This window comes from Triplophysa dalaica, chromosome 18 (genome assembly GCF_015846415.1).
Source record: "Triplophysa dalaica isolate WHDGS20190420 chromosome 18, ASM1584641v1, whole genome shotgun sequence".
Classification (NCBI taxonomy): domain Eukaryota; kingdom Metazoa; phylum Chordata; class Actinopteri; order Cypriniformes; family Nemacheilidae; genus Triplophysa; species Triplophysa dalaica.
Genome location: NC_079559.1, coordinates 19,677,477 through 19,702,158, shown reverse-complemented (window position 1 = coordinate 19,702,158; position 24,682 = coordinate 19,677,477). Strand labels below are relative to the sequence as shown.

Here is a 24,682-nt window from a genome sequence, read left to right as displayed (position 1 = left end):
GCTGCCTTCACTAAAGAGTTTGAATAGGCAGTCAGCCTCTTATGACTTTGAGGTGATATTTCACAGCAAGGGGGTTAAGTCTGGTGAATCATCCACCTCCAAATGCTCCAGCTCTTGTCCACCACTGTTCTGTTCTGACCGCTGGGTTTGGCCATTAACCAGGAGAACAGATTTATTTTATATGAAAAAGTTCCTGACTGTATAAATTCCTGGATTTGAATCAAGGAATGGACAAATAAACACTGTAGCAGGGACCATGAACTGAAGAGATTGTCTTTTGTCCAGATTTAAGCACAAACAACCAACAGATGCCCAATTAAAATAACGAATCCCGAGTCCATTTTTGAAATTTCTTGGTTTGCATTAAAAAATAAATTACTTCTGTATTAACTTTATAACTTGCAAAGCTGCACGCCTCATAGTTTAAAGCATAAAAACAGAGAGGCATCCATGATGTCAGAGATTTTTTATTTGCACCTAAATGAAGGAATGAAGGAAGGAAGGAAGGAAGGGATGAATGAATGAATGAATGAATGAATGAATGAATGAATAAATGAATGAAGGAATGAATGAAGGAAGGAAGGAAGGAAGGAAGGAAGGAAGGAAGGAAGGAAGGGATGAATGAATGAATGAATGAATGAATGAATGAATGAATAAATGAATGAAGGAATGAATGAAGGAAGGAAGGAAGGAAGGAAGGAAGGGATGAATGAATGAATGAATGAATGAATAAATGAATGAAGGAAGGAAGGAAGGAAGGAAGGAAGAAAGGGATGAAGAGATGTAGGAATGAAGGAAGGAAGGAAGGAAGGGAGGAAGGAAGGAAGGAATGGATGAATGAATTAATGAATGAATGAATAAATGAAGGAAGGAAGGAAGGAAGTAAGGGATGAAGGGATGAAGGGATGAAGGAATGAAGGGATGAAGGGATGAAGGGATGAAGGGATGAAGGAATGAAGGAAGGAAGGAATGAATGAATGAAGTACGGAGGTATTATCACTGTGTGATAATAAGTGATAATGTCATACTCTGCATCACACAGCGGTAGAGATTATTTCAATATTGTGATGTTTGGAATTAGGTACAGTCAGAGATAATACTATTGATAAAAAATGTCTTTGTTATTGAAAAACATACTTTACGACTGACATCCCCGCCCCTGGTGAGTTAAAAACAGGTTTGGACTGTCCAAACAATCTCATCTAATGCACATTTAACACAGTTGTCCAGGATTGTTGGAAATCATACTCAAATGTTTCATCCTTTTTTGTTTGATTATTTTGATTGTCAGCTTGTTTTTCTGATATTGAAAAGTTTTGCCCTGAAATGTAATGTTGATAAAGTTAAAATAATAAAAATAAAATAAAAATAAACACAACTAAACACAGTTAAAACATGATTAAATAATCTGTTTTAGCAAATTAGTAGTAATTTATACTAAAAGACTAAAAGTACTTATTAAAGAGTACAATGGACCTGCAACGTTTCAGTTACCAGCCCGGATCTTCTTTTATCACAAGGCCACACCAACTTTTTACAAAGCAACAAAAGTATTAATTTCAATTGTTAATTTGTTTTCTTCTTTGTATGAATAGTAATAGTAAACATTCCTAACTACCCAAGGAACTACCCAAAGCATGTGTGGCAATTTCCAGTAGTCTGTCCATCACCACTAGATGTTGGTGAGGCAGCTAGAATTTAATAATTTAGTGGTTTGGCTTGGTAGTGCAAACCGTTCTTAAACGGTATAATCTTACATTACGTGTGTTTGTGTGTGTGCAAACCACCAGACTGAATAACCAGACTATCACAAACAGAAAATGATGTAAAACAGGAAAATACACTGTGAGAATGTTAAGAGTACTGATCATGTGAGACGACCAAATAAGAGCAGAGAGGAAAAGCTCAACATTCTTATTCTTAATAAAAATAAAATGTTCCCATTGATTGAAACACAGATAACACGAGTTAATAAAACATTGAGACATACTATAATCTTGACATTATTATTGTCATTTTTGGTGATGCTCGCAGACCAAGTAATTATACTTATACTAGTGACAACCGACAACAAGTTGCATCAATATCCACAAAATGTGCCAAAGTCTTAATCTAAATGCCGGCTAACTACCGCAGAAATGACACCACAGCATGACTCAGGATTGCATAAGAGGAAAGAGGTTCACCACAGTGATAAACATTTACTCTGGACGAGCGGTTATACAGCAGTTCTGTTAAAACACTCAAGAGTCAAGAAGTTTACTTGAACATTTAAATACTTGTCTAGAACGTCTTCCAACTACTGTGCATCCATAAAATGAGTCTTAATGACAGTCCAGAGAATGACAAAAGTGACTTTATTTAACTAAAGAAACAACACAAGCAATGACAATGAGAGTGTTGTTTACCGTGTGGAGACACAAGCCCTGGTAAGTAACCCATGCATTTTTAAGGGGGAAAAACAAATATCTAAAAGATATCTAAAACCTTTCAACCAAAGCCTCAAATGCATTTAAAAGGCGTTATTCAGATTTTCATTGTGGCATTCAGAAGTTCCATAAAGCTTTATAACTGACTTATTAGCTCTGTTCTGACCCTCATATCACAATTCAATAATTCTACCTCAAATCCACATTTTATGTCAATGTGTTGTTTTATTTTGTTAAAGAAGTCATGTTGCATAAAAGGGATTATGTACTGGCAAAAGTGGGCGGGCCTCTTTAAAGTCCCAATGAATCAATTAATGGGTCTACCTGTCCGGAATGACAATCACAGAGGAATCTAGTGGATCAGGCTCAACAGCTGCTCATGGTGCAGAATTACAGTCAAGAAAATATCCTGACAGCAAAGTTTAGCTTCACAATGGTAAAAACACTCTATATTTACTATACCCTAGGTCTCTCGTTGTCTCAAAATACTTCTCTACGAACCACAAATGAAAGCTGATGGACAATTCTCAAATAATCAGAAAATTCTCTTTACTTGGAAAAGAAACAAGAGAAAGACTAGCAGATGAAGTGTATGAGGAGAAGTTTGAGACTGGTACTTACTGTGAGAAGTTTCCCAGGAATGGAAAAACAGAAAGAGAAAGGCAGAGAATTACAGCTAGAGGGGCGTTCGCAATTTACTCCTATTCTCTGTGACTCAGCCTGCATGTGTGTGTGTGTCCATGTGTGTGTGTGCGTGTGTGTGTGTGTGTGTGTGTGTGTGTCTTATTCTCTGCTTGTGTGTAATACACTGTTCTGGGCAGAATCATACAAGAAACTTTCAATGCCTAACAAGTCCAAAGCTCTGTAATAGTTTCCATCCTGAACACACACATCTACACACGCATGCACTCACACACACACACACACACACACACACAAATACATGCACACACAAGACCAGCTGGAAATAATAGAAATGTCCATGCAGGCAGAGGAGAAACACCCTCTTGTGTTTGAAAATGACACACAAGATGGCCAGTTTGATCTGTCCATTGTTTACTGGAGGGCACAAATCTCTCTCTCTCTCTCTCTCTCTCTCTCTCTCTAACAGCGTAATTTCTAATCACAGCCTGCAACCTCTGGCCTTATTTCATTCTGTACAGTCAGTGGGTGATCTAATAATTGCGTAATTCTAAAAACAAAATCATTGAAAAGTATTTTTAAAACACACACACACGCATGCTCACACACACTCATGTCCAGTAAATGTGTGTGAATGATTTCCAGATAGCTGAGAGTCCAGCAGTATATATAACTGCAAATCCTTACTTGTATTGTTTTGCATAGGATATGGCTTTGATTTAATGGGGGAGTTCAGAGACTTGACATCATTTACTCAACCTCGTGTCAATCTGAACCCTTGTGAGAACTTTGGAAATAAAGGCGCCAGGGGACCAAAATTACACATGCACAATATATACAGTCAAAACCGTCCACATGACTCCAGTCGAAATCTAGTACTGCAGTAAATTCAAAGTCTTTTGAAGCCATGGTAGCTTTGCATGAGACTGAAACCTAAGTCCTTATTCAGCAAAATGCTTGGTGATAAACATTGTCTTTTATCATTATAAAGAAAAGTCGCTTATATTCTATTCTATTATAAATAACCCCTTTGTGAACACTGATAAGTGTTAATAAACTTTTAGAAAGTGGCAGCTTCTAATGAAAGTTATCCAAGATGCAGAGGAACTATTGTTCATATGCAAACCTAAAGACAGGAAAATCACTTACCAGGGAGAAGCGTTTGACACGCCTGTGGTATAACAGGACGATTTCTTTATGAAGCTTGACTAAACTTGAATATAATATTAAGATAACTCTCTTCTTCTCCTTCTTACTCTCAATTCCTGCTTATTTCAATGGCTCAGTAAATCCACCCTCTCTCCTTTTCCTTCTCCTTAGTCTCTGTTCTGCCATCCAAAGTAAATATTTAACAGTCAGATTACGTGATCAACAAGCAAAGGTCACGTCCCACTCTCCAACTCGCCTGCCTTCTGCTTCCTAACAATTGCCCTTGGCTTATAACTTACAGAATCTGTTGAGTTACTGTCACTTAATGCTGCCGACTAAGTCTACAATGACTAGTCTGGCAAAAAACAAGTTATGTAATGATTTACAACAGGACTGTTTTGTGTTGCATTTAAAGCCATCTGTTGCACATTAATTCTCTTCAGTTTGGTCACTGTGAAAAGTGCTGTTTGTGCATTTAAGACTCAATGCAAAACAAAAAAGGTGAATCAAATACCTTTTATTGTGAACTAGACAATGGCAAATGCTTTTCATGAGAAATACTATAAAATAAATAACATTTTGCATACATTTCATTTTAATGTAACCTTCTTTATCACATTTATGATCTGTTCATTTACTGGAATCAGATGGAATCATGCATTTTAAAAAACGCTGTAATGACAGAATCAGCACCTCCAAATCTGAGGCCATGGTTCTCTGTCGGAAAAGGGTGGCTTGCTCACTTCAGGTAGGTGGAGAGTTCCTGCCTCAAGTGGAGGAGTTCAAGTATCTGGGGGTCTTGTTCACGAGTGAGGGAAGGATGGAGCGGGAGATTGACAGATGGATCGGTGCAGCTTCTGCAGTAATGCAGTCGCTGTACCGGTCTGTCGTGGTGAAGAAGTAGCTGAGCCGTAAGGCGAAGCTCTCGATTTACCGGTCAATCTACGTTCCTACTCTCACCTATGGTCATGAGCTGTGGGTCATGACCGAAAGGACAAGATCCCGGATACAGGCGGCCGAAATGTGCTTTCTCCGCAGGGTGGCTGGGCGATCCCTTAGAGATAGGGTGAGAAGCTCGGTCACTCGGGAGGAGCTCAGAGTAGATCCGCTGCTCCTCCACATCGAGAGGGGCCAGCTGAGGTGGCTCGGGCATCTTTTCCGGATGCCCCCTGGACGCCTTCCCGGGAAGGTGTTCAGGGAATGTCCCACCGGGAGGAGACCCCGGGGAAGACCTAGGACACGCTGGAGGGACTATGTCTCCCGGCTGGCCTGGGAACGCCTCGGTGTCCCCCCGGAAGAGCTGGAGGAAGTGTCTAGGGAGAGGGAAGTCTGGGCATCCCTGCTTAGACTGCTGCCCCCGCGACCCGGCCCCGGATAAGCGGAAGAAAATGGATGGATGGATGGCTGTAATAAAAAACGTTAAACATTAAAAGTAGATTTAAATGATCAAAGCATCAACTTGATATCGATTATTTATTCAGTATTTCAACTTCAGATCCCCTGAAAACATGTATTTCCAGATAATTCCTCTGCTCCACCCTTCACGGTTATTTTCAATTACGATTTTATTTCTAGCAAAACACAAACTGGAAAAGCATTCTCACTTTTAAATTTAGATTTCCGTTGCAGTGGTTGACCTTAAAAAGTAGGGATCAACTTTGTGTACAGTACCGGAGTGTTTTAAAGAATTAAAACTAGCATTGATAGGCCTACGGGCGAACGGGTTGTCGCAGAATACAGAGTTTTCCTTAACAACACTGACACCTAACGGACATGTTTTGTACTGCAACGTGACCATCATAATTGACAGAAATAAATAAATACACGGTTTTGTTGTGATATAATTTGTTTTATGCGTGTCCGAGAAACCATTGTCAACTGCCACATACTAGGAACTTCTCTCACATGGATTAAAGACTTGAGTGTATATCCTGCTTTCCCAAATATTTGTTAAAATAGTTGTGTTGTTGTGTGAAGAGATGATTATTTAACTGTCAGCAGTGTTACACAGATAATATAGCTGTAACATTTTGTTTATGTTTTAAAACCCTTTATGTTTAAAAAAAATGTAATGTTCATGCAAATGTATTTCTAAACACAACATGCTTGGCAGTTCTTGGCTTCCATGTTGATTACAGGCACAAAATGTAAAAACAATGTCAGCCAGGTGAATGTCCAGTGTGTTACTTAGTAAAAGTAAAAACATCTAAACCAGGTCATCCTGAGATTGGTTAACAGAATAAGTATTTAAGTAAATGTATTTGAGGGTTTTATGCTTACTCAGATTCGTTTTCCAATTTTCACATGCCTTCACTGCGATGCCATAGAAGAAACATTTTTGCTTCTTCAAAAAACCTTAATAGATCAACTTATTTTATAGCCTTTTACAGTCTTTATACTATTGTTCCACTGTAAAAGTTCTGTGGATGTTAAAGGCTCTTTAAGGAACCATAAAAAATGTCTAAGGCATTGTGTCACCTTCAATTTTAAGAATGACCTAGTTACATTAGTCAGAAAGTAAATAGTCGGTTAATACTGATGGCTAGACGACTGTTCACAGCATATCTACAACAGCAGGTCTCATGCAGTGTTCCTGTAAATCAGTGGCTAACACCTCTTTATAACACCCCTTTATGACAATGGTGCTCCCGTGTGGCAGTGACCTCATTTTGCAGGATGATACACACAGCTCAATGTTGTGGTTGATCAGTGAGCACTTTCATTCTACAACATATATGGTACCACAATCCTGATCAAAACACAAATACCAACATTTCACACATTCACATTCTAGAAAATTCTGAAATGTCCAGAGATTTTGTGTATTTAGATATCCAATAAAAAAATGTAGTGCATCTGCATCAAAGTGTATTATAATTCATTAGCAGATAATGCACGCTTTGGGCCGCACATATATATGAGTTATTAACAATCTCCTAATTCATCAAACATGTGACCAAAGAACCACTGTTTTAAATGTTCAAACAGGGAGCGCTAAATAAAAACTATTAAACACTTCTATTCAATTTGCTGATCAAATTAACGTAAAGAGATATGCAGCATGCATTATATCAAGCAATATAGGTTAAAAAAAGGACACACAATGGTGTTGCTGTATTGAGTAATAATTACTTTTACAGGAACTTTCAAACTGTTCATCTTTTTTTTACACTGATGTCCTCAGTCAAATTTTTATGAGCCGAAATTTTTATATTGACCTTTAGCATTAGGTAGGAGGTCATGGAGATCTAAAATCATATCAAACAGCACCAAAACCATGGCATGCTTTTTTCCAAAGCACATTTATAGAAGCTACTTTAATGTTAAACTTAAATTTACCAAAGGACTACTCCTGGCTTAACCTAAACCCTGTCTTGGAAACATATCGATATAACAGTGTAATTTTCTTAAATTCATCAAACTGAAATACTAAACTGGTCATCTTATTGAGGGTAAACTATTTCTCAGCTTCTTCCCCACTGACACGCTAGTTACCCGAGGTGTTAACTAACTAAGTGTCCTGACGTGTCACCCTCCCATCTGCTCTCACACCTTTCCATTTGTCACTGTGGTCCACTGATATAACTTTTTGGATCAGCTCAAACAGTAAAACTGATGTGTGACAGTCTGCATTGTTCTCTGAAACATACTGCTTAAAAGTGCAAAAGAAGAAATCTATATAGTGAAGACTTACTGGGGAAAAGATAAGTCAGCTATAACTGTGAAAAACGACTGACAAGCATATAACCTATGAACTAAACATCATAATTGAATCGTCATGGAAATTGAATAGGGATGAGTCATACAGTTAAAATGCTATTAAACGCATTTGTTCCCTTACGATTTTAAATATTTAACTTATGAAAAAAATACTTCTGCCTTTGCAGAAACGTACAGCTAAACATAATGCGAGCATAATGCCATTACACAAACGAATAATCACATGATCTAAGCTTTAGTATCCGGTTGAGGTTTCAAACAATTGTCAGTTCTTCCATTTATATAATGCCACAAAAAACAGACACACCGGAAAATATTCAAGGTAGATTTTAGTGAAAAAGCATTACTTTTTCAAATAAATGTCATTTTGATGCAAAATGGCTTTTGTTATTATAAATGTTTACAGATTTTTTGTTAATATTATGGGTTAAATTTTGTCCATTATTGTTTCAGTTTTTTCACCCAAAATGATGACTGAAAATAGTATTTTTTGCAACAGAAGACTTTAGAGTACATAGAAAACATTGACTATTTTCTGAGAAATATTAATTTGTTTAAAAGTGTGACAAGCTGGTTTTCCCATGTTTTTGAGATTATTTGATGTTTTGAACAATATTTAAAGAACATAACAGCGTGCTTATAAAAAAACAGCGGAAACAAGTAAGAGAACATTTCAAAAACTATTTTCAGATTTCTGAATTTAGTAAAATTATTATTTTTGTTTTAGTCTGTGAATTCCTAACTATATTTCTTCCAATTTTTAAATATACATTTTTAAGAGCAAAAAGTTTCTGTTTGCTCTCATTTTCAGAAAATAAATCTGGAGAGTCAAATAATGGAAAAGCCTACGTTTATATTCCCCTTTAAGCAATACTGACAGTAATATTTCTATGTGTATTTCGGAAAAGTAACAACATTTTTTATTTTACATCATTATTTTTTGTATGTCATAATCACAATTGTCATGCTGTCAGTCTTTCACATTGCTGTTGGATAATTAGTGTCAGTGTGTTGATTATTCTACCATGCAAAATTAAATACTTTTAGTTTATCCCTTTCTTTTTAAGAATACTCCAAGATGGACTTTTAATGACAACAGGATTGTATAATTTTAACTCCACATAAGCCTCACAGATCAAATTAGATCAAAAGTCTACCAAAAACGATGGGCTGCATATATGCCCTGAGGTACTGAAGTATAATGTTAGGTGCTGAACACAAATGGTTGCGATGCTAGCACAGACAGATGGTAGACTGATACTTGACAGTCTTGCTCTGTGGTCCACATGGTGTCAAAACCTCCCTCTGCACTCACAAACCTGCATTTGTCACCTTTCCTTTTGTTTAGACCTTAAATCTAGCAAAGACACTGTCTGGTCTCAACCTCTTTCAAAGGCAAAATTACACAATTTACCCATTCCAGTATTTGTCCAAGTTTGCAAAATCCATATGTGCATATTTGTTTTATCTAGAAATATCCCTAGAAGTGAGTATGTGAACTAACAAGGCCAATAAAACTATTATTTCTGATTTTCTGATTACTGTTAGCAGAAACGTAAACCTTGGAATTCATGTTTTTGTTAGTCTACTCAATGTTTTCAATGTTCCATTTCAAAATGATTTCACTTTTTCTGAATTCACTATATATAGGTATATGTGCTTAGGTAAAATGATCATTTTTGTTTCATTCTGTGAACTAGTAACAATATCTCTCCAAAATGTAAAAAAATGTATTGGCATTTATCTGTAGAAAATGAAACTGGAGAAACATGTCAAGATAACAGAAAAGATTCCCGTTATTTTATCAGACCTCATACTGCAAAGAAAACGCGTTCATATTAAAAACAGTAAATATTATAATCACAGTTTTTGTGTGTCTTGTATGATGTCTGTCTTTCACATTGCTGTTGGATGATTTGATTCTGTTGAAATTCAACAGACTCTGGACTGGAATGGCCACGATATCTCTAAAAGTGGTGAATACATTTTATGTAATTATATTTCAATTATATTTCATTCTGCTGTATATGGCACGCAACTTGTGCTACAATAGTGTATTCTTATTTTTTACTTGTACATATTTACACACACAAAGCTTTACTCTCTTTATCTTTATCTGATGTTTCTTGTATTGTAGCCTATTTCTTATTTTTTATACCCATAGGCCCTGATTTAAATCATATGTGTACTGTATTCTATTGTGTTATGGGCTCTGTGTACTGTTGTTTTTTTTTTCTGTGTCCTGGATGCTCCTGTCACCAAAAGAAATTCCTTGTATGTGCAAACATACTTGGCAATAAAGTTCTTTCTGATATCTGATAAATGAAGAAATTGGAATGATGTCAGTGGCTGTATGTTAAACATTTGCCATAAATAATTTTGTTTCCCTAGTAATTATTATTATTTTTATCATTCTCTGTTTCTTTCACTGCTTTTTTTCTGCCGGCTTTCGAACAATACAAATCTTTACAGAAATAAGCTTCAGTTGTTCACTTGTTAAATCACATTTAAGAAAAAACGTAGGCCTACTTGTAAAAAATGTAAATAATTGTTTTTATTTTCTAAAAAAATGATTGTGTGAAAAAACATGTTTACAATGAATAAATATAAATGTGTGAGGTTTAAAACAACTGCATGATTTTCTAGTAAACACACAGATCCCAACACCACACACGGGTTAAGGATAAAAACACGGACAAATTCTCCATAAGGAATCCGTTTGTAAAAAGCAAAGTTCACACCTGCGGGGTGACAAAAGTGGGCGAGCACCTTTTGGTACAACAGCGCAAGAACACTGGTGGATGTGAGCTCTCATTTACATAAACCAGAGACTTAAATTCGATAGTGACAAACACGTATGTAGTTACTTGACGAAGAGGTCATTGCTGAGAGGACACTTACATTGCATGGCGCATCACTAGAATCACACCAGAATACAGACATGGAGGCAAGGAAGCTGTTCGCCAGTTTTAGTTTAGTCGTCGTTGCCCTCTGCACAGCGAGTGGCACAACCATGAAATACTACATAGACGAAGAAGTCCCACTGGGAACAATATTTGGCAACTTATCGCTGGACCTGAAAATCAACGCATCCGAGCAGCAGAACACAGTCTTCCGTTTCATGCAGGAGGAGAAGTCGTCTTTGATCCTTATGGGAGAGGATGACGGGTGTCTGACGGTGGGAGCTCGCATGGACCGAGAAAACCTCTGCCATCGGTCTCCGCTGTGCCTCATCAACTTTGACGTTGTGGTCGTGTCGAAAGAAAAGTTTCAACTTATTCACGTCGAGGTTCTGGTGAGAGACGTCAACGACCACGCTCCTCTCTTCCCCCGTGACGAGATACAGCTCGAGTTCGCCGAAAACGTAGCCGTGGGCACAAAGTTCCCGTTAGAAGCTGCGAACGACCTGGATGTGGGAAACAACTACGTCCAAGAGTACCACGTATTTCAAAACAGCCATTTTAGTATCGAGACAAAGAGAGGAGAGGACGGCATCGCATACCCTAAACTCGTCTTGGTTAAAGATCTCGACAGTGATGTGGAAGACACTTACACTCTCAAAGTGACGGCGAGTGATGGCGGAAGTCCTCCGAAGCTGGGCTCGGTAACTGTTCGCGTAAACGTTTTAGATTCGAACGACAACAGCCCTCAGTTCGAGCTCAAGTCCCCTAAAGTGGAGCTTCACGAGGACGCACCGGTCGGCTATCTTCTCCTCAAACTTTACGCGTCAGATCCCGACCATGGCGCGAACGGTGAAGTGCGTTATGGTTTTATGGACGGAGTCGCCGAAGAAATCAAGGACACCTTTGCTATCGACTTTTTCACCGGTGCGGTGACCCTTAGATCGCCAGTGGACTACGAAACTAGAAGATCCTACGAGCTGAATGTGCAAGCATACGATTTAGGTGTCAACTCTGTTCCGTCCACTTCTAAAGTCACCGTTGAAATTGTGGACGTCAACGACAATGCTCCCGAAATCCACATCAAACCGATGGCATCCGCGCGCGAGGGCGTGGCGTACATCACGGAAGCCGCAGCGGTGGAAAGTTTTGTCGCTCTCATCAGCACCACGGACAGAGACTCCGGAACCAACGGAGACATGCGCGTGAGTCTGAGCGGACACGAGCATTTTAAACTCAAGCAGGCGTACGGCGACACATTTATGATCGTCACAACGGCTCCTTTGGACAGAGAAAAGATTCCCGAATACAACATGACTGTAGTTGCAGAAGATTTAGGTTCTCCACCTTTTGTCACATCGAGGCGATACACCATCAAGGTAAGCGACGAAAACGACAACGCACCGCAGTTCAGTAAACCAGTGTATGGCATTTCCTTCATGGAAAATAAAGAACCAGGTTCTTATGTTGCAACTTTAGTCGCACGTGATTTAGATGACGGTGCAAATGGACAAGTAACATACAAACTTATTGACAAGGACATCGAAGGAGCTCCCCTAAGCTCTTATGTCTCAGTACACCCCATTTCTGGCTCTTTGTACACACTACAGTCTTTGGATTACGAATATCTGAAGCAAATCGAAGTGGGTATTGTAGCTAGTGATGGAGGCTCGACTCCTCGGTCAAGCACCGCGATCGTAAAAGTCAAAGTAGTGGATGAAAATGACAATGCTCCTTTTATCACCCACCCCGTTTTGATCAACGGCGCTGCAGATGTGCCTCTGTCCCACAATGCTCCTGCCGGTTACATTGCGGTCACGGTCAAAGCCCACGACTTGGACGGCGGTGTGAACAGCAAGCTTTCTTTCAGCCTGCTGGAAGACAACGAGAGGATGTTTTTCATAAACAAAACTACAGGTGTGATCGCATTGAAACACAGTCTAAGCCACAAGCAAGGGGACACTTTGGAGATTAAAGTGATGGTCACCGATGGAGGGAGGACACCTTTTTCATGCACCGCCACTTTACGCTTTGTGGTCACGGATGAAGAGCTGTTTGATGAACATTTGGTCGTGTCTTTTGAAATGACTGATGTTGAAAGAAGCGGAGAAGAGAAGACAAACCTCGAAGCTTCTTTTATTATTATAATTCTTCTCGGGGCCGGTTGCGCCTTTTTGTTGGTTGCTATTATTGCGGTGGCCTTCTCACACAGACGCGGACAAAGAGAGACTCCCTTTAGGAAGAATAATGGATTAGAGAGCACTTTTGTGAGATCTCCGGTCTCAGCAAACAGCACAGACTCATCCGATTCCGGCAGTTGCCGCGAATCTGGTGCTACGCTCAGCGAGCAGTTGACTTCTACCAGAGATGATTCATCTTACGAGGAGCAAAGTCAAGATTCGGACAGCAAGGTAGGTTTCTTATTTCTGTTATACTTACTCTTCAATGATGATGTCATTCATGTGTGATCCGCAGATTTCTCACAATTTTTTCTCCCAACAGCTGTTCCGCCCCCTCCTGAAGAGGACCAATTTAGATTCTGTTGCCATGTGGCACGATGACAGACAAAGCCATCATATAAGGTTTGTTGTATGCAAATATTTACATTGTTTACTCACAAAAGCCTGTTTAAATGCAATGACACATCCGGTCATGACTTCAACAGTCTGATTTACATCTTTATAGCAGGAACCCTTCCATCGATCAAACAAGCATGAAGGACAGCGGGAAAGGTGATAGCGACATCCCAGATAGTGACTCCAATATCAGCGGTGACGCGGTCCAGAGAACTTCTAGCAGTGGACATCGGCAAGCTACGAGTAAGTGTTTATTATGAGAATGCTTGCTTATTCTAAAACATTTAGTGTATTAGCATTTAATAGTTTGATTGTAAAACAAATTGTTTTTTGCATTTTATATTAAGTTCACCTATGGGATTCAACAATGCTGCCATTTATTCAGTTTTCTAAATGCTTCATTGCAGATCCAGTGTATTCCGCACCTATGGTTGGAAAGTGCCAGGCAACAAAGGAGATTTCAACAACTCACAGCTCCAATGTTGCCAGTAGCGGTTACAAAATAGCATACCGGACATCAATGTGCAACTACCATTCAGCCAATCATAGTGTTTCAACCTGGAGAAACTATGACTATATCCCCTCAGCCCTACCCAGAGCACCCGAACAATTTCGAGACCCTGCGTGTCACAGATTTTACCATCACAACCCCTATTCATATATGGGAGGAGCACCACTAATGACTTCAGAGGTCACATCATCTGCGACTGCTTTTTAAAGACAATCACAAGGAGCAACGGTACACAAAGCCTAAGAGAAGGGTTGCCAGTTATTTTTAAAGGAATTTAAAGAACCATTAATATGGTTAATATATTTATCTCCGGATGTCACTTGTAAATAATTGTAAATAAAAATTGACTGTTCAAACCTTTGTCTGTCTTGTGTGCAAAAAAAGTTCCTCACACATACCAAAGTAACATTTAAAGCAGCAATATTCCGCCGCAAGCATCAGTGCCATCACGCCTTGTCATAGGACCCTACACTTATTACACAGAAAATAGGCAATGATTGTTACAATTAATGTTCACCAATTTCCATAAATGACAATCACCCAAAAATGAAAATAGTTTGATGTACACACGTCAGTTCTTGCCTGTTCCATTTACACAAATGAGGTTTAGAAAAAGGTTGCAAGAAAACCGTTGGTACACTGACTGATGGTTTCATGTCCATTGAAGTCAATGGAGAGTAACTATTTTGGCAACAAACACTTCAAAATCCTTGCGTTTTGATGGAAGCAAGCAATGGTTTAAAATGACTATTTTTAGGTGAATGGTTAGTTTGTAATGTAACTTGAAAATCAAAACACTAGAGCGTCTACAAGAATCATGAAATAATTCGTACCAAATATTGGAAAAGAATCAAAGGGAAATACAAATTAGATGGTAAATAAATTCCTTTTTAGGATGCCAATAAACCGCATAAAGACGATAACTGTTTACGCTTACGTTTTGATTTTATTTGCTCGAGTTAGAAACCCACACTATATCGCCTCAGAGGACGACTAACAACATTCAATCCAGCTTTTTGGAAGCTTTCTCTTTCAGCTTTCTTTTGTGGAGCATAAGGTCGATGTAAAGAGCATGATCAACAACAGTAGAAGCACAGATAATTCCTCCATGAACCGCTCCAGAGTAGCCGCAGGAGAACACATCTTGCCCTGTGAGAGAAAGCGCAAGCATTTACAAAACAGATAGCTTCGAAGTTACAGTTCCAAAGCACACCTACCAGTCAGGTAGAGATTTTTGACAGGTGTAGAGCTCCTGTTCTTAGCAATGTTCATAGGTTGATCTCGCTCCAAATTGTGATCTGCAGACAGCATGGCTCCACGCAGGGCTCGCAGTCCATGCATGTTAATAGGACTGACAGCATGAATCACTGCCACCTGAAGAGAATTGCACAACATCATTTAAAGCACAACTATGAACAGACCGATTCAAGATCACGTCAATACCTTGTCCTTCAGCTTGGGGAAGTGTTCACATGCCCAGTCGAAGAGATTGTTGGCAAATCTCATCTTGTAGTCTTCATATGCCTTGAGTTCAGATGCAGGAAGGTCCTTCCACTGCTCGAACCACTCGTATTTCACAATGGAGTGAATAACCATGCATGTCTGACCTTTAAACAAGACCCCACCAGCAAACTAGATTGAATTTTTATATTTATAAAGGGCAGTGTGGACAAAAGTATTTTAATGCAGGGCCTTCACTTTTTTTTAAACATTTGCAATTTGAATTTTACACTCACATTAGAGTATAATGCCCCATTTGTGTACATGCGCATGCTGCTTGCATGCTTTTTGCTCCTCAACTTCATATTTTTAGGGCTATGGCTTTATTCCATGTTTAATGGGTTTCTCCAAATGGTCAAAGCCTATAAAAATAAACTTCCATTTCCCAAACTATGTCATGACGGTAAACCCTCAGTTCCTTACCTGGAAAACGATCCTTTGAACCGGGGTCTTTAGCAGAAGGGAAGGAGACATACATCATTGGGATCCTATCAGGAGCACGCTCTTGGGACGAGGCAAAGTACTCATCAGCCCTTAAGAGACAAAAAACAATGTTATACGAACAAAGAGTTTGTCCAAAAGGAAAACTAAAAAATGTTTAGTGTTAGTTCGCCATTATGAACCAACTGCAGTAAATTATAACAAACCAACTGCAGTTTAATAATTTGGATGCATAAAAAAAAACATTTGGGAAACCAACATTATTTTGCATTTAAAAACAGCCATTTTCAACCAAAACAAGCAAACGCTTACATGGCATCAATGTCATCATTCTTGAAGAACCGATAGTTGGTGGAGTTAATCTCAAGCTCTTCCTGTGTACTATTGAAGCCAACAAACACCTGGAAAAAGGCTTTGCCCAGCTTTAGGATCTGTAGACGCTCCATTATTTCTATAAAGGACAGAGATTATCCCTCTGAACACCATAAATAAACTATCATGCAGATAAACAAACTATCACACGGATAAAAGAAATAACCTGGCTGGGCCTGGATCTCTGGAGGAAGGAGCTTTTGGAACGTATTAAAAACGCCAGCATCTGAGATTATGACCGGAGCGTGAACGGAAACCTCCTCACCTCCGCTGTTAACGGTCACACCTAACAACACAGAATCAAGAACCTAATTTTTCAAGTTAAGGTCACTTACTAAAACTGCACAATGCGCATTCCTCACCACAAGCAACTCCATTGTCTAAGAGTATTTGTGAGATTGGTGCTTGGACCATCACTTTACCACCATGCCTCTGAATGAGCCCAATGATGTGGTAAGGGATTTCACTAACACCGCCTCGAGGATAGAAAGCACCACGCTTGTAATGATGAAAGAGAACTGCATTGAGCATACAGCTGGTGTTCTTAGGTGAAGGACCTAGATAGACAAATAGTAAAATGAACGTCTTTAGAGAATTTCACAAATCACCATCAAACCACATGAAGGTGTGGGCTTGTTCAGCACTTACCGGAGAAAAAGTGGCAGAATACAGTTTTGAGATCGTTGTTACTGGTCAGGGAATTGAGCACATCTTCAGTACTGGACCGAGAGTACTTGAAGATGGGAGAGATCCAGTCAACGATTCCAGTACACAGAATTAACCGAGCAAACCATAGCGGGATTAGCTTCAGCATGCACAACATATGGATCTTCTTCGTGCAAATCTTTTTGGAAAGAGAAAACAACAAATGCAATGACTTGTATCCAAACGACACAGAAGCAATAAAAGTAAATTACTAACCTTCATAATTTTGAAAAGCTTCTCAACTGCCTTTGCATCATTAGGAAACTGCTTTTTTAGATGAGCCTCCATGTTTCGTTTGCCGGAATAAATGGTGTACTTCTTGGACGCTTGCCCTCTACCAATGACAACCGTATCCACATGAGGTTCAAGTTCGACAAACTTCAGCCGGCCATCTGTGATTTGGTCCAATGTGACTTTTAGAAGGCTGTTCTCATGGACCTGTCCCAGGTTGTGAAAAGCTGAGAGAAACATTAAAGGATGATTACTTTAGACTTTAAGAGAAGCGACCAGATTTAAAGTCCCTGTGAAATAAAAAAAATTACAAATCCCATTTTTCATGAAATACTGCAGCGTTCTTTGTAACGCTCTTATTAATGTGGGTCATTCGTCCTCTAAATAATTATGTGCCTTCAGAATAGTCAGTTAAAATCTGAAAGTGCACTTCCGTCCACTAGTGACAACCCATCACAAAGGACGCATGTTCGAGGGCATCCGTTAACTCCCTTCGATAGTCAGTCTGATACCAGGTCCATTTTAAAATGCAATTGTGGTTCTTATGAATTAAAAAAAAAAAAAAGCCACGCTCACCATTTTTCGAATTCAAAACTCCATTTTACTCGGAAAAATCTAAATACATCAAATCAAAACGATCGCAAATTCCAGTTCCCATGGACTCTAAGAAAGAAAGGCAAAGCACACATACCCATATCAAAATCAAAGCCCTTTTCATTGAAAGACTGGCACAGCCCTCCAGCCTGATCCATCTGTTCCAAAACCAAAACCCGTTTTCCAAGCTTGGCCAACAGAGCCGCAGCGGTCAATCCACCTAATCCACTACCAATGACAATGACGTCAAGGTTGGCTGGTACGGCATCCCGGCTAAAGCCTGTAACAAACGCATATCATTCCATCGCTGCTGCAAGAAAAAAAAAAACTACGATTTAAAATTTACCTTGTTTCAACACACCATCCTTTGCTGTTCGGCTAACTTCTTGAAACCCAGGAGAGTTTTGAATAGGCTTGCATAGGGAACTTCTTTTACCTACTAGATACCAGTAGGTCCCACGTGCCCAATCCACAAACCATTCTAGGAAGATTAGAATCCACCTCATTGTGGCAACAAGACACGAGAGCCTTACGACAACACTAGCGCGTGACCCTAACTGGTGACGCAACTGCCACTGAACCAGAAACACGTTCAACTTCAGACCGTCATCCGGGTGGTTTTATTCACGGCTTGATTGGTTACTTCCTGTAAGGCCTACACATTTAATGTCAATTAAACTTCTTCATTGGGTTCACCTGGAAGCGTCATTAGGTAAAATATTTACGATATTACAAAAATTATAAAATGACCTCATGACATAATTTAATGCAGAACACCACACGATGGCGACAATGATCAGCAATAAACATGTCGTATAAAAGGGCAACTCAGCTGCAGCAATCTTTTTATCTAAGAGTAAACGGTCTCCAATATTTACAATAAAAATGTACACACATAATTTGGAGAATATTTTTTTAAAAAAATGTCCTACATTTGTCGTTAATGTAACATTAATGTTACATGTTAATGTTACAAATGTAACATGTTTTGCTCCTAATTTAAATGGTCTATCATTTTAAATAAATGAGATAACAAACAGCTCGTAATGGCGCCAACCTGTATGATTTCATGACGCGAGCCTGATACATTTTGCACATGCAGGACACATAAGCATTTACACACGTTTTATTTTTCTAGAAAAAAGAGGCATTTCAAAAACAAATATACGTTTTGCATTAACAAAAAGACTTAATGTCAGTTTCTCGAAAATGTTAATTTGCCTCTACTTGTAAAATGTAGGCTGCAAATAACGATCAACCCATTAGAAGTGTTTATTATAACAACACGTGAGGATTTTTTTATTTAAAGTATAAAACAAATTGATTATTGTTTGTATTTCGCAGATGAGCAGGTCCTCTTTTAATTTTAGTAATTACACAAAAAAACTTGAATGAATTCAGAAACAAACGAGGCACTCATCATTCTTTAAACATTTTCCACTTTAAAGTCTACTTTACAAAAGACAACATTACCCTACTGATTAAAAACAAAGAAAATTTATTGGGAAAATATTATTGTTTCGTTTAGCGACAATTATTACTCCTAATTAATTATTACTGGAAGGATTACAATGAGACAAATAGGATAATAAGGTGTATGCGGACTTACTGCCAGATTTCATGGAGAGGGAAAATATTAGGCTACACAAATACTGAGGATAAATGTTTTTTTACTCACCTTGGAATTAATAACTCTATAATAATAATTAAGGGCGATATGAATTATATAAATTTTTATACAACTATTTCTTTAAATTATATTTCATTCTGCTCTATAGATACCTTGTACTACAATAGTGTATTATTAATTGTTGCTTGTAAATATTTACAAACACACATAGCTTTACTCTCTATATCTTTATCTGATGTTGCTTGTATTGTATTTCTTTTTTTATGCCCATAGGCCCTTATTTAAATCATATGTGTACTGTTTTCTATTGTGTTATGGGCTCTGTGTGCTGTTGTTGCTGTTTCTGTGTATGCTCCTGTCACCAAAACAAATTCCTTGTACTTTTCTTTAGTAGGCCTGTATTACGATCATCAGTGCTGAATAAATATGTCCAAAATAAATATATGTCAGTGGAACATAATTTATGTTGAGTTTAAGATAAACTTCTACAGCTAAGTACTCATCTCATTTTTATATTGTTCTCTCCAGGAAACAGTCGTAGCCTCCTACAAAACCCAGCATACATGGATTGTGACGTCAGTTTTAGGCGGCTCTGATTGGCTGCGGGATGTTGGGAGCTCTGATGGCCACGCCCACACACACTGACGATGCCGCTGCACGTTGTGTGAGATTGATCGTGTGATCTCAACAAGCGAAATGATTAAAGTTTGCTCCTGTAAGCACTGACCCTGTTCATTTGTATGTGGCATGAACGGATCAAAGGAAAGACTGCGAGCTGAATGAAGAAAAACAAGAGACATTGTGGAAAACATGCACGGGATTGACTTTAAGAAGCAATTTGGGACGACTGGCAACGGTGAGATGTCTGTCATTTCATGTGTCATACAGTCACATCATTTAATTACGTAAATCACGTGAAATAATGACGTGAAACTTGTTTAAAGTGATCATTATGTTATTTTTATTCAGTTTAGTAACTTTAGTAATTTTAATTTAGGCCCACGTTCCCATTATTTATACTGAAGTAACCATGACGTGTAGCCACTTCTTATAGTATTGAGGGCTTTAGCAGGCTATTCTATTCCCACGATTTTCTTGGGAGAAAATTTCAACAAGACAATAATTTAAGGAGGAAAAGAGTCAACAACAGGAACGTTTTTATTTGTACACGGGTCACTGGTCTTAAAGAGCTCGTAAAAGGTGAACTTTTGAACTTGGGAAAACGGTAACACCACCCCCATCCAGCATATTTTAGGCCATCAAGGAATTTGTGGTCACAGCCTAGGTCTTGCCGGTCATTATAGCCTTGATTGTTGCACACCAGCAGTCCACAAAATAAAAAACAAGATTTTATTAAAAAAGTTTTGATTGTAGCTGCTTTTCAATAGAACCCCATATAGTAAGAGATGCCATGTGGTCTTAATGTGATTTCATTTCATTGAGTTATGATCTGATACCTGAGTTTCCATCAATCCTTACTGTCTGATTTAAAATAATATATTTGCATTTTTACCATTTGCATGTCATAACAAAGGTTACAAGTGTCAAAATATTTGTGAAACATGAACGTGAACGTTGCATGAGAAATGTTGCACTTCCTACACTTGTAGTACATTTTAAGTTATATAAAGATGAAGCGGTGTAGTCACTTTAAAGGTCTTTTAAATCTTCTTTTTATGTCTTTTAAAACAGACAATCATTAAAAATCTTTGCATGTTTGGGATTTTAGAAACTTTATTAAACATCATTGTTTTGATTTGTTCTAGTGTAAATTCTCAATTAACAAAATGTCACAGAGCCAAGAGGTCCTGTATTGATTACCATGGAAAGCGATGATGTTACGGGTTGCCATATGTTTTTAAAATCTCATTGTGACTTCAAATGTTTGTTTTGCTTTTAAGTTACTTCAGAAGATGTTTATCTAATATGCAACAACTGCAGAGTGCGAGTTTGAGCAGGGCCGTGTTTCTTATTGACACCTTGCCATAATTGACGTAGATAGGGGAGATCAGAGCTGTAAATTCAGCTGTTTGATCTCCGAGGGCTATCTGAAGACCACAGGCAGATGAAACAGAGCTTCTTTCAGTATAACATTATGCAAAGAGCCTAATTCCTATATTAAAAACAGCCACTGACCTTTTAAGGTGCTTTTTTGTCTGTCATGGCCCAAGGTCGTTTGCCTCATGTTGTGGGGTATGAGATCTCATGTGTTTGGTGGTCAGATGGGGCTTACTTGAAGATGTTTGTTATTTTCACAACCCAAGAATACTTCTGCCTCTCTTTCAAACAGTTATGGTGGATTTTCTCTTGTATCTGATTTACTTTGTGTATGAATGAGTCTACTTGTGTGTTTCATGTTTCTGATGCAACTGTATGCGAAGAGAATAGTGTCTCAGTCAAGATTTTTGTGTCTGTGTTTGCAGGTTTCCACAGTGTGCCTTTGGACATAGAGGAGCATGTGATAGGTGTGTTTATTTTATTAAATTCTGACAATGTAAAAATGATTTTTTTTTTCGTTCAGACGAGCTCTGCATAGATCAGGGGTTCTCAACCTTTTTGACTCCAAGGCACACCTTTCCTCTCACAAAAACTCAACATATCTACCCAGTAAAATATTTCAGAGCTTTATATTAACTGGCAATTGCAATGGACAAATAATAAGAATTATCTTGGTTTGCTCATTTTGTCTTTTTCAATTATTAGTCATTCACGGCCCCCCTGTTGAGAACCCCTGGCATAGATCATTCTTATCTTTATTAGTGAAACCACTCTTGATATGCTCATTTTTAGAAAAGGACAGATTTGCTAGATGCTTTATGCAGTTTGTCAATGCACTCCCATTGTCAATCCACGCTGCCTGGTCTGGCTATGGTATAACAACGTCACATGTCCACGAGGGGGCGATCTGATGGTTTTGCTATTACACAACTAAATGTTTTCACATGAAAACTTGAAAATATGCATTTTTGTGTTTCTCGAACTGACTGGGTTTCAAACACAGCCGGTATGTTTGTCATGCATTCTGAGATGTCATATGACCTGTGAATGTGTGCCCATGGTCATTGCCGTAAAATGGGCTGCTTGTGACCTGACAACGTGAAGGTGGGTTTCTTATAAAGTAATATTTGGTTGCCCTGTTGTTGCTGTATTATATCTGAACCTTTCTGTCCTCCCACAACAATATTTGAAGGCCTCCTCCATTCACAATTTCTACCCAATAAAATATTCCAGAGCTGGGCATAACTAGAAAGATGCATTCATTATCACACTAAGAAATATTTATTTAGAAATATATATATAACATTTTAATGCTTATCTTGTCTTATTTTAAACATGTACAGCTGTGTAGATACAACACTGTATGTACTTTATTTATTCTGGAGATCAGGTCTGTAGGACAGGTCTTATCCAACGTTAAAATTAAACGATTTTAATATACATAACATCATTAACAATAAAAGCTTGAAACAATTTAATTTAGTGAAGCTATTAATATAGCACAATGATTAGATGTACGACAGTTGGTTATTTTATTTATATTTGAATACTATATAATATAAATATTATTGGATTATTATTTTATAATTTTAAGCTGGCTAAAAGTGTGGAAAGTGATCTGGTGTCTCTTTCTCACAATTTAGGGTGTTCAGGACCAGGTTCAGCTCAAGTTCATTTCTTACTTGTTTACATTTTTGTCATTCTAAAGAATCTGTTGGTCTCTTTCTCGCTTTCTTTTCCTCTGTGTGCGTCCTTCTGTGTTTTACTGTCTGTAAGCTGCAGTGCCAGGTGGGGCAGCTGTAGAAGGAAAGGGTCATTTTTAGTTCAGTCATTGCTGACCTTAGTGTGACTGCCATATGTAAACCTCTGGGAAGCTGTGAAACCAGGGCTCCAGAGAAAGGCCTATAGTGTTGCTGAGACCTGAGATTGATTTATGAGTAAAAGCGTGATGGGGGTGTAAAGGGGGTTTGGAAAAGGTATGTTCGTTCTTTTGAGTCCTTGATACTCCATGTGTAGATACACCTTTGGTTTATAATCATCCGAAAATTCTTGTGTTCTTAACCTACTTACTTTGTATGACACTTAGTCTCAAAGTCACTGTATCTGTTTTTTTAATGCCTATTTAAATAGTTTATTCATTTGGCAATGAAGACACTTTATTTGTTAGCGCCACACACTACCAGTTGAAGTTGAGCCACAGGAACACATTTCAGTATTGCAGGTGTAATATATTAGGACATCTCCATATGCATAATCGCAAAGATACTGAAGCTCTCTATGCTTTTATTTTATCACTACTTCTCTCAATTTCTGCAAATGTAGTCTCATACCTACTCGCTAATGCACATATTACACTTAAAAATGGCAAGGTTTCGTCAAAACAGCAAACAGAAGATTTATTGGCTAGCTTTATGTTATTTATGGAAGGGGGTTTATCAATTAAACTTGAAACAAAATTCCCTGACATCAGTGATAAAGAAAATCACAGAATTTCCCAAAATTGGCTGAGATCTGGCACAGAATTTATTTGAGATTTTGGACGCACTTTCAGAATTTAAAAACCCCTAAACAGTATGAAAAACAGGGCTGTTTTACATTACATTTATTTATTTATTTAGCATACGCCTTGTTAAAGCCACTTGGAAATAAGTGAGCATTTAACATGTTGCTATTTGCCAGACATTAGTCGGACCGCCATGTCCTGTGTGAGGTTCTTGTGCAAATAAATATCGTATTGGTTGGGACAAATATCAAACTAGAAAAATGCAATGATATCATCAAATCATATTTAATAATAACTTTAAGCATTTTGTACATTAAGGATGTTGCAAATGACCCTAATTTACAAAGCGTTTTGTCATTGCACTTGTTTTTCTTTTGAGATCATTGCACTTAGTGACTTTGATCAGCAGATGTCGTCAGTGCGCTGTCTTTGTTCCACAGGTCATTTGCTGTAATGTTTCCTAAAGTTTGGGACTCATTCCTTAAAGGGATAGTTCACTCAAAAATGAATAGTCCATCATCATTTACTCACCCTCAAGTTGTTCCAAACCTGTATAAATTTATTTGTTCTGCCAAACACAAAGTAAGATATTTGGAAGAATTTCAGGAACCAAAGATATCTCATCCCCATTGACTCCCATAGACTCCATTTATTTTTCCCTACTGTGGCTGTAAATGGGAGATGACATCAGTTTGGTTACTGACATTCTTCCAAATATCTTCCTCTGTGTTTAGCAAGACAAAGACATTTATACAGGTTTCATTTTGGGTTGGACTGTCCC

General features: G+C 38.2%; 4 protein-coding genes across 9 annotated transcripts in view; 2 read left to right on the top strand and 2 right to left on the bottom strand.

Annotated features, from left to right (window-relative positions):
• sorbs3 (sorbin and SH3 domain containing 3) overlaps window positions 1–4,393 on the bottom strand; it is a 38,923-nt gene extending 34,530 nt beyond the window's left edge. For 2 of the 5 annotated variants that reach the window (XM_056772792.1, XM_056772798.1), the window contains exon 1: window positions 4,221–4,390. The gene's annotated coding sequence lies outside the window, so the exon portion shown is untranslated. Of the gene's footprint in view, window positions 1–3,050; window positions 3,118–4,220 lie in introns of those variants that run through there. The other 3 variants (XM_056772799.1, XM_056772796.1, XM_056772795.1) reach the window with 3 other exon arrangements.
• A 6,367-nt stretch (window positions 4,394–10,760) lies between these two features.
• Window positions 10,761–14,275, top strand: LOC130407034 (protocadherin-8-like). 2 transcript variants are annotated; one of them, XM_056729668.1, is made up of 4 exons: window positions 10,761–13,251; window positions 13,343–13,422; window positions 13,529–13,659; window positions 13,824–14,275. In XM_056729668.1, exons 1-4 carry the CDS (start codon window positions 10,882–10,884, stop codon window positions 14,132–14,134), a joined length of 2,892 nt encoding a protein of 963 aa, XP_056585646.1. In that variant the 5' UTR covers window positions 10,761–10,881; the 3' UTR covers window positions 14,135–14,275. The 2 variants fall into 2 exon arrangements, with proteins under 2 accessions (XP_056585646.1, XP_056585645.1); XM_056729667.1 differs by having other exon boundaries at window positions 13,526–13,659.
• A 596-nt stretch (window positions 14,276–14,871) lies between these two features.
• LOC130407045 (inactive all-trans-retinol 13,14-reductase-like) lies at window positions 14,872–18,863 on the bottom strand. The gene is made up of 12 exons (XM_056729684.1): window positions 18,828–18,863; window positions 18,117–18,425; window positions 17,868–18,050; window positions 17,162–17,403; window positions 16,889–17,084; window positions 16,603–16,797; window positions 16,407–16,526; window positions 16,181–16,319; window positions 15,851–15,960; window positions 15,371–15,534; window positions 15,145–15,301; window positions 14,872–15,076 (listed from the first exon to the last, which is right to left on the bottom strand). The coding sequence occupies exons 2-12, from the start codon at window positions 18,274–18,276 to the stop codon at window positions 14,931–14,933; spliced, it is 1,812 nt and encodes a 603-aa protein (XP_056585662.1). The 5' UTR covers window positions 18,277–18,425; window positions 18,828–18,863; the 3' UTR covers window positions 14,872–14,930.
• Window positions 18,864–20,061: 1,198 nt separating this feature from the next.
• Window positions 20,062–24,682, top strand: part of nr6a1a (nuclear receptor subfamily 6, group A, member 1a) — a 91,162-nt gene continuing 86,541 nt past the window's right edge. The window contains exons 1-2 of the mRNA XM_056729908.1: window positions 20,062–20,256; window positions 21,824–21,865. Of these exons, the coding sequence (XP_056585886.1) occupies window positions 20,211–20,256; window positions 21,824–21,865 (88 nt within the window). The 5' untranslated portion in view covers window positions 20,062–20,210. The remainder of the gene's footprint in view (window positions 20,257–21,823; window positions 21,866–24,682) is intronic.

Bases quoted from the DNA above. Each gene is read 5' to 3' on its own strand.
- LOC130407034 (XM_056729667.1), top strand. From the start codon at position 10,882: ATGGAGGCAAGGAAGCTGTTCGCCAGTTTTAGTTTAGTCGTCGTTGCC. The intron at 13,252-13,342 runs GTAGGTTTCTTA...TTCTCCCAACAG, and splicing joins GTCAAGATTCGGACAGCAAG to CTGTTCCGCCCCCTCCTGAA. The intron at 13,660-13,823 runs GTAAGTGTTTAT...GCTTCATTGCAG, and splicing joins TGGACATCGGCAAGCTACGA to ATCCAGTGTATTCCGCACCT.
- LOC130407045 (XM_056729684.1), bottom strand. From the start codon at position 18,276: ATGAGGTGGATTCTAATCTTCCTAGAATGGTTTGTGGATTGGGCACGT. The intron at 18,051-18,116 runs GTAAATTTTAAA...CGTTTGTTACAG, and splicing joins GGATGGTGTGTTGAAACAAG to GCTTTAGCCGGGATGCCGTA. The intron at 17,085-17,161 runs GTTAGTAATTTA...CTTTCCAAAAAG, and splicing joins AGCTTTTCAAAATTATGAAG to ATTTGCACGAAGAAGATCCA.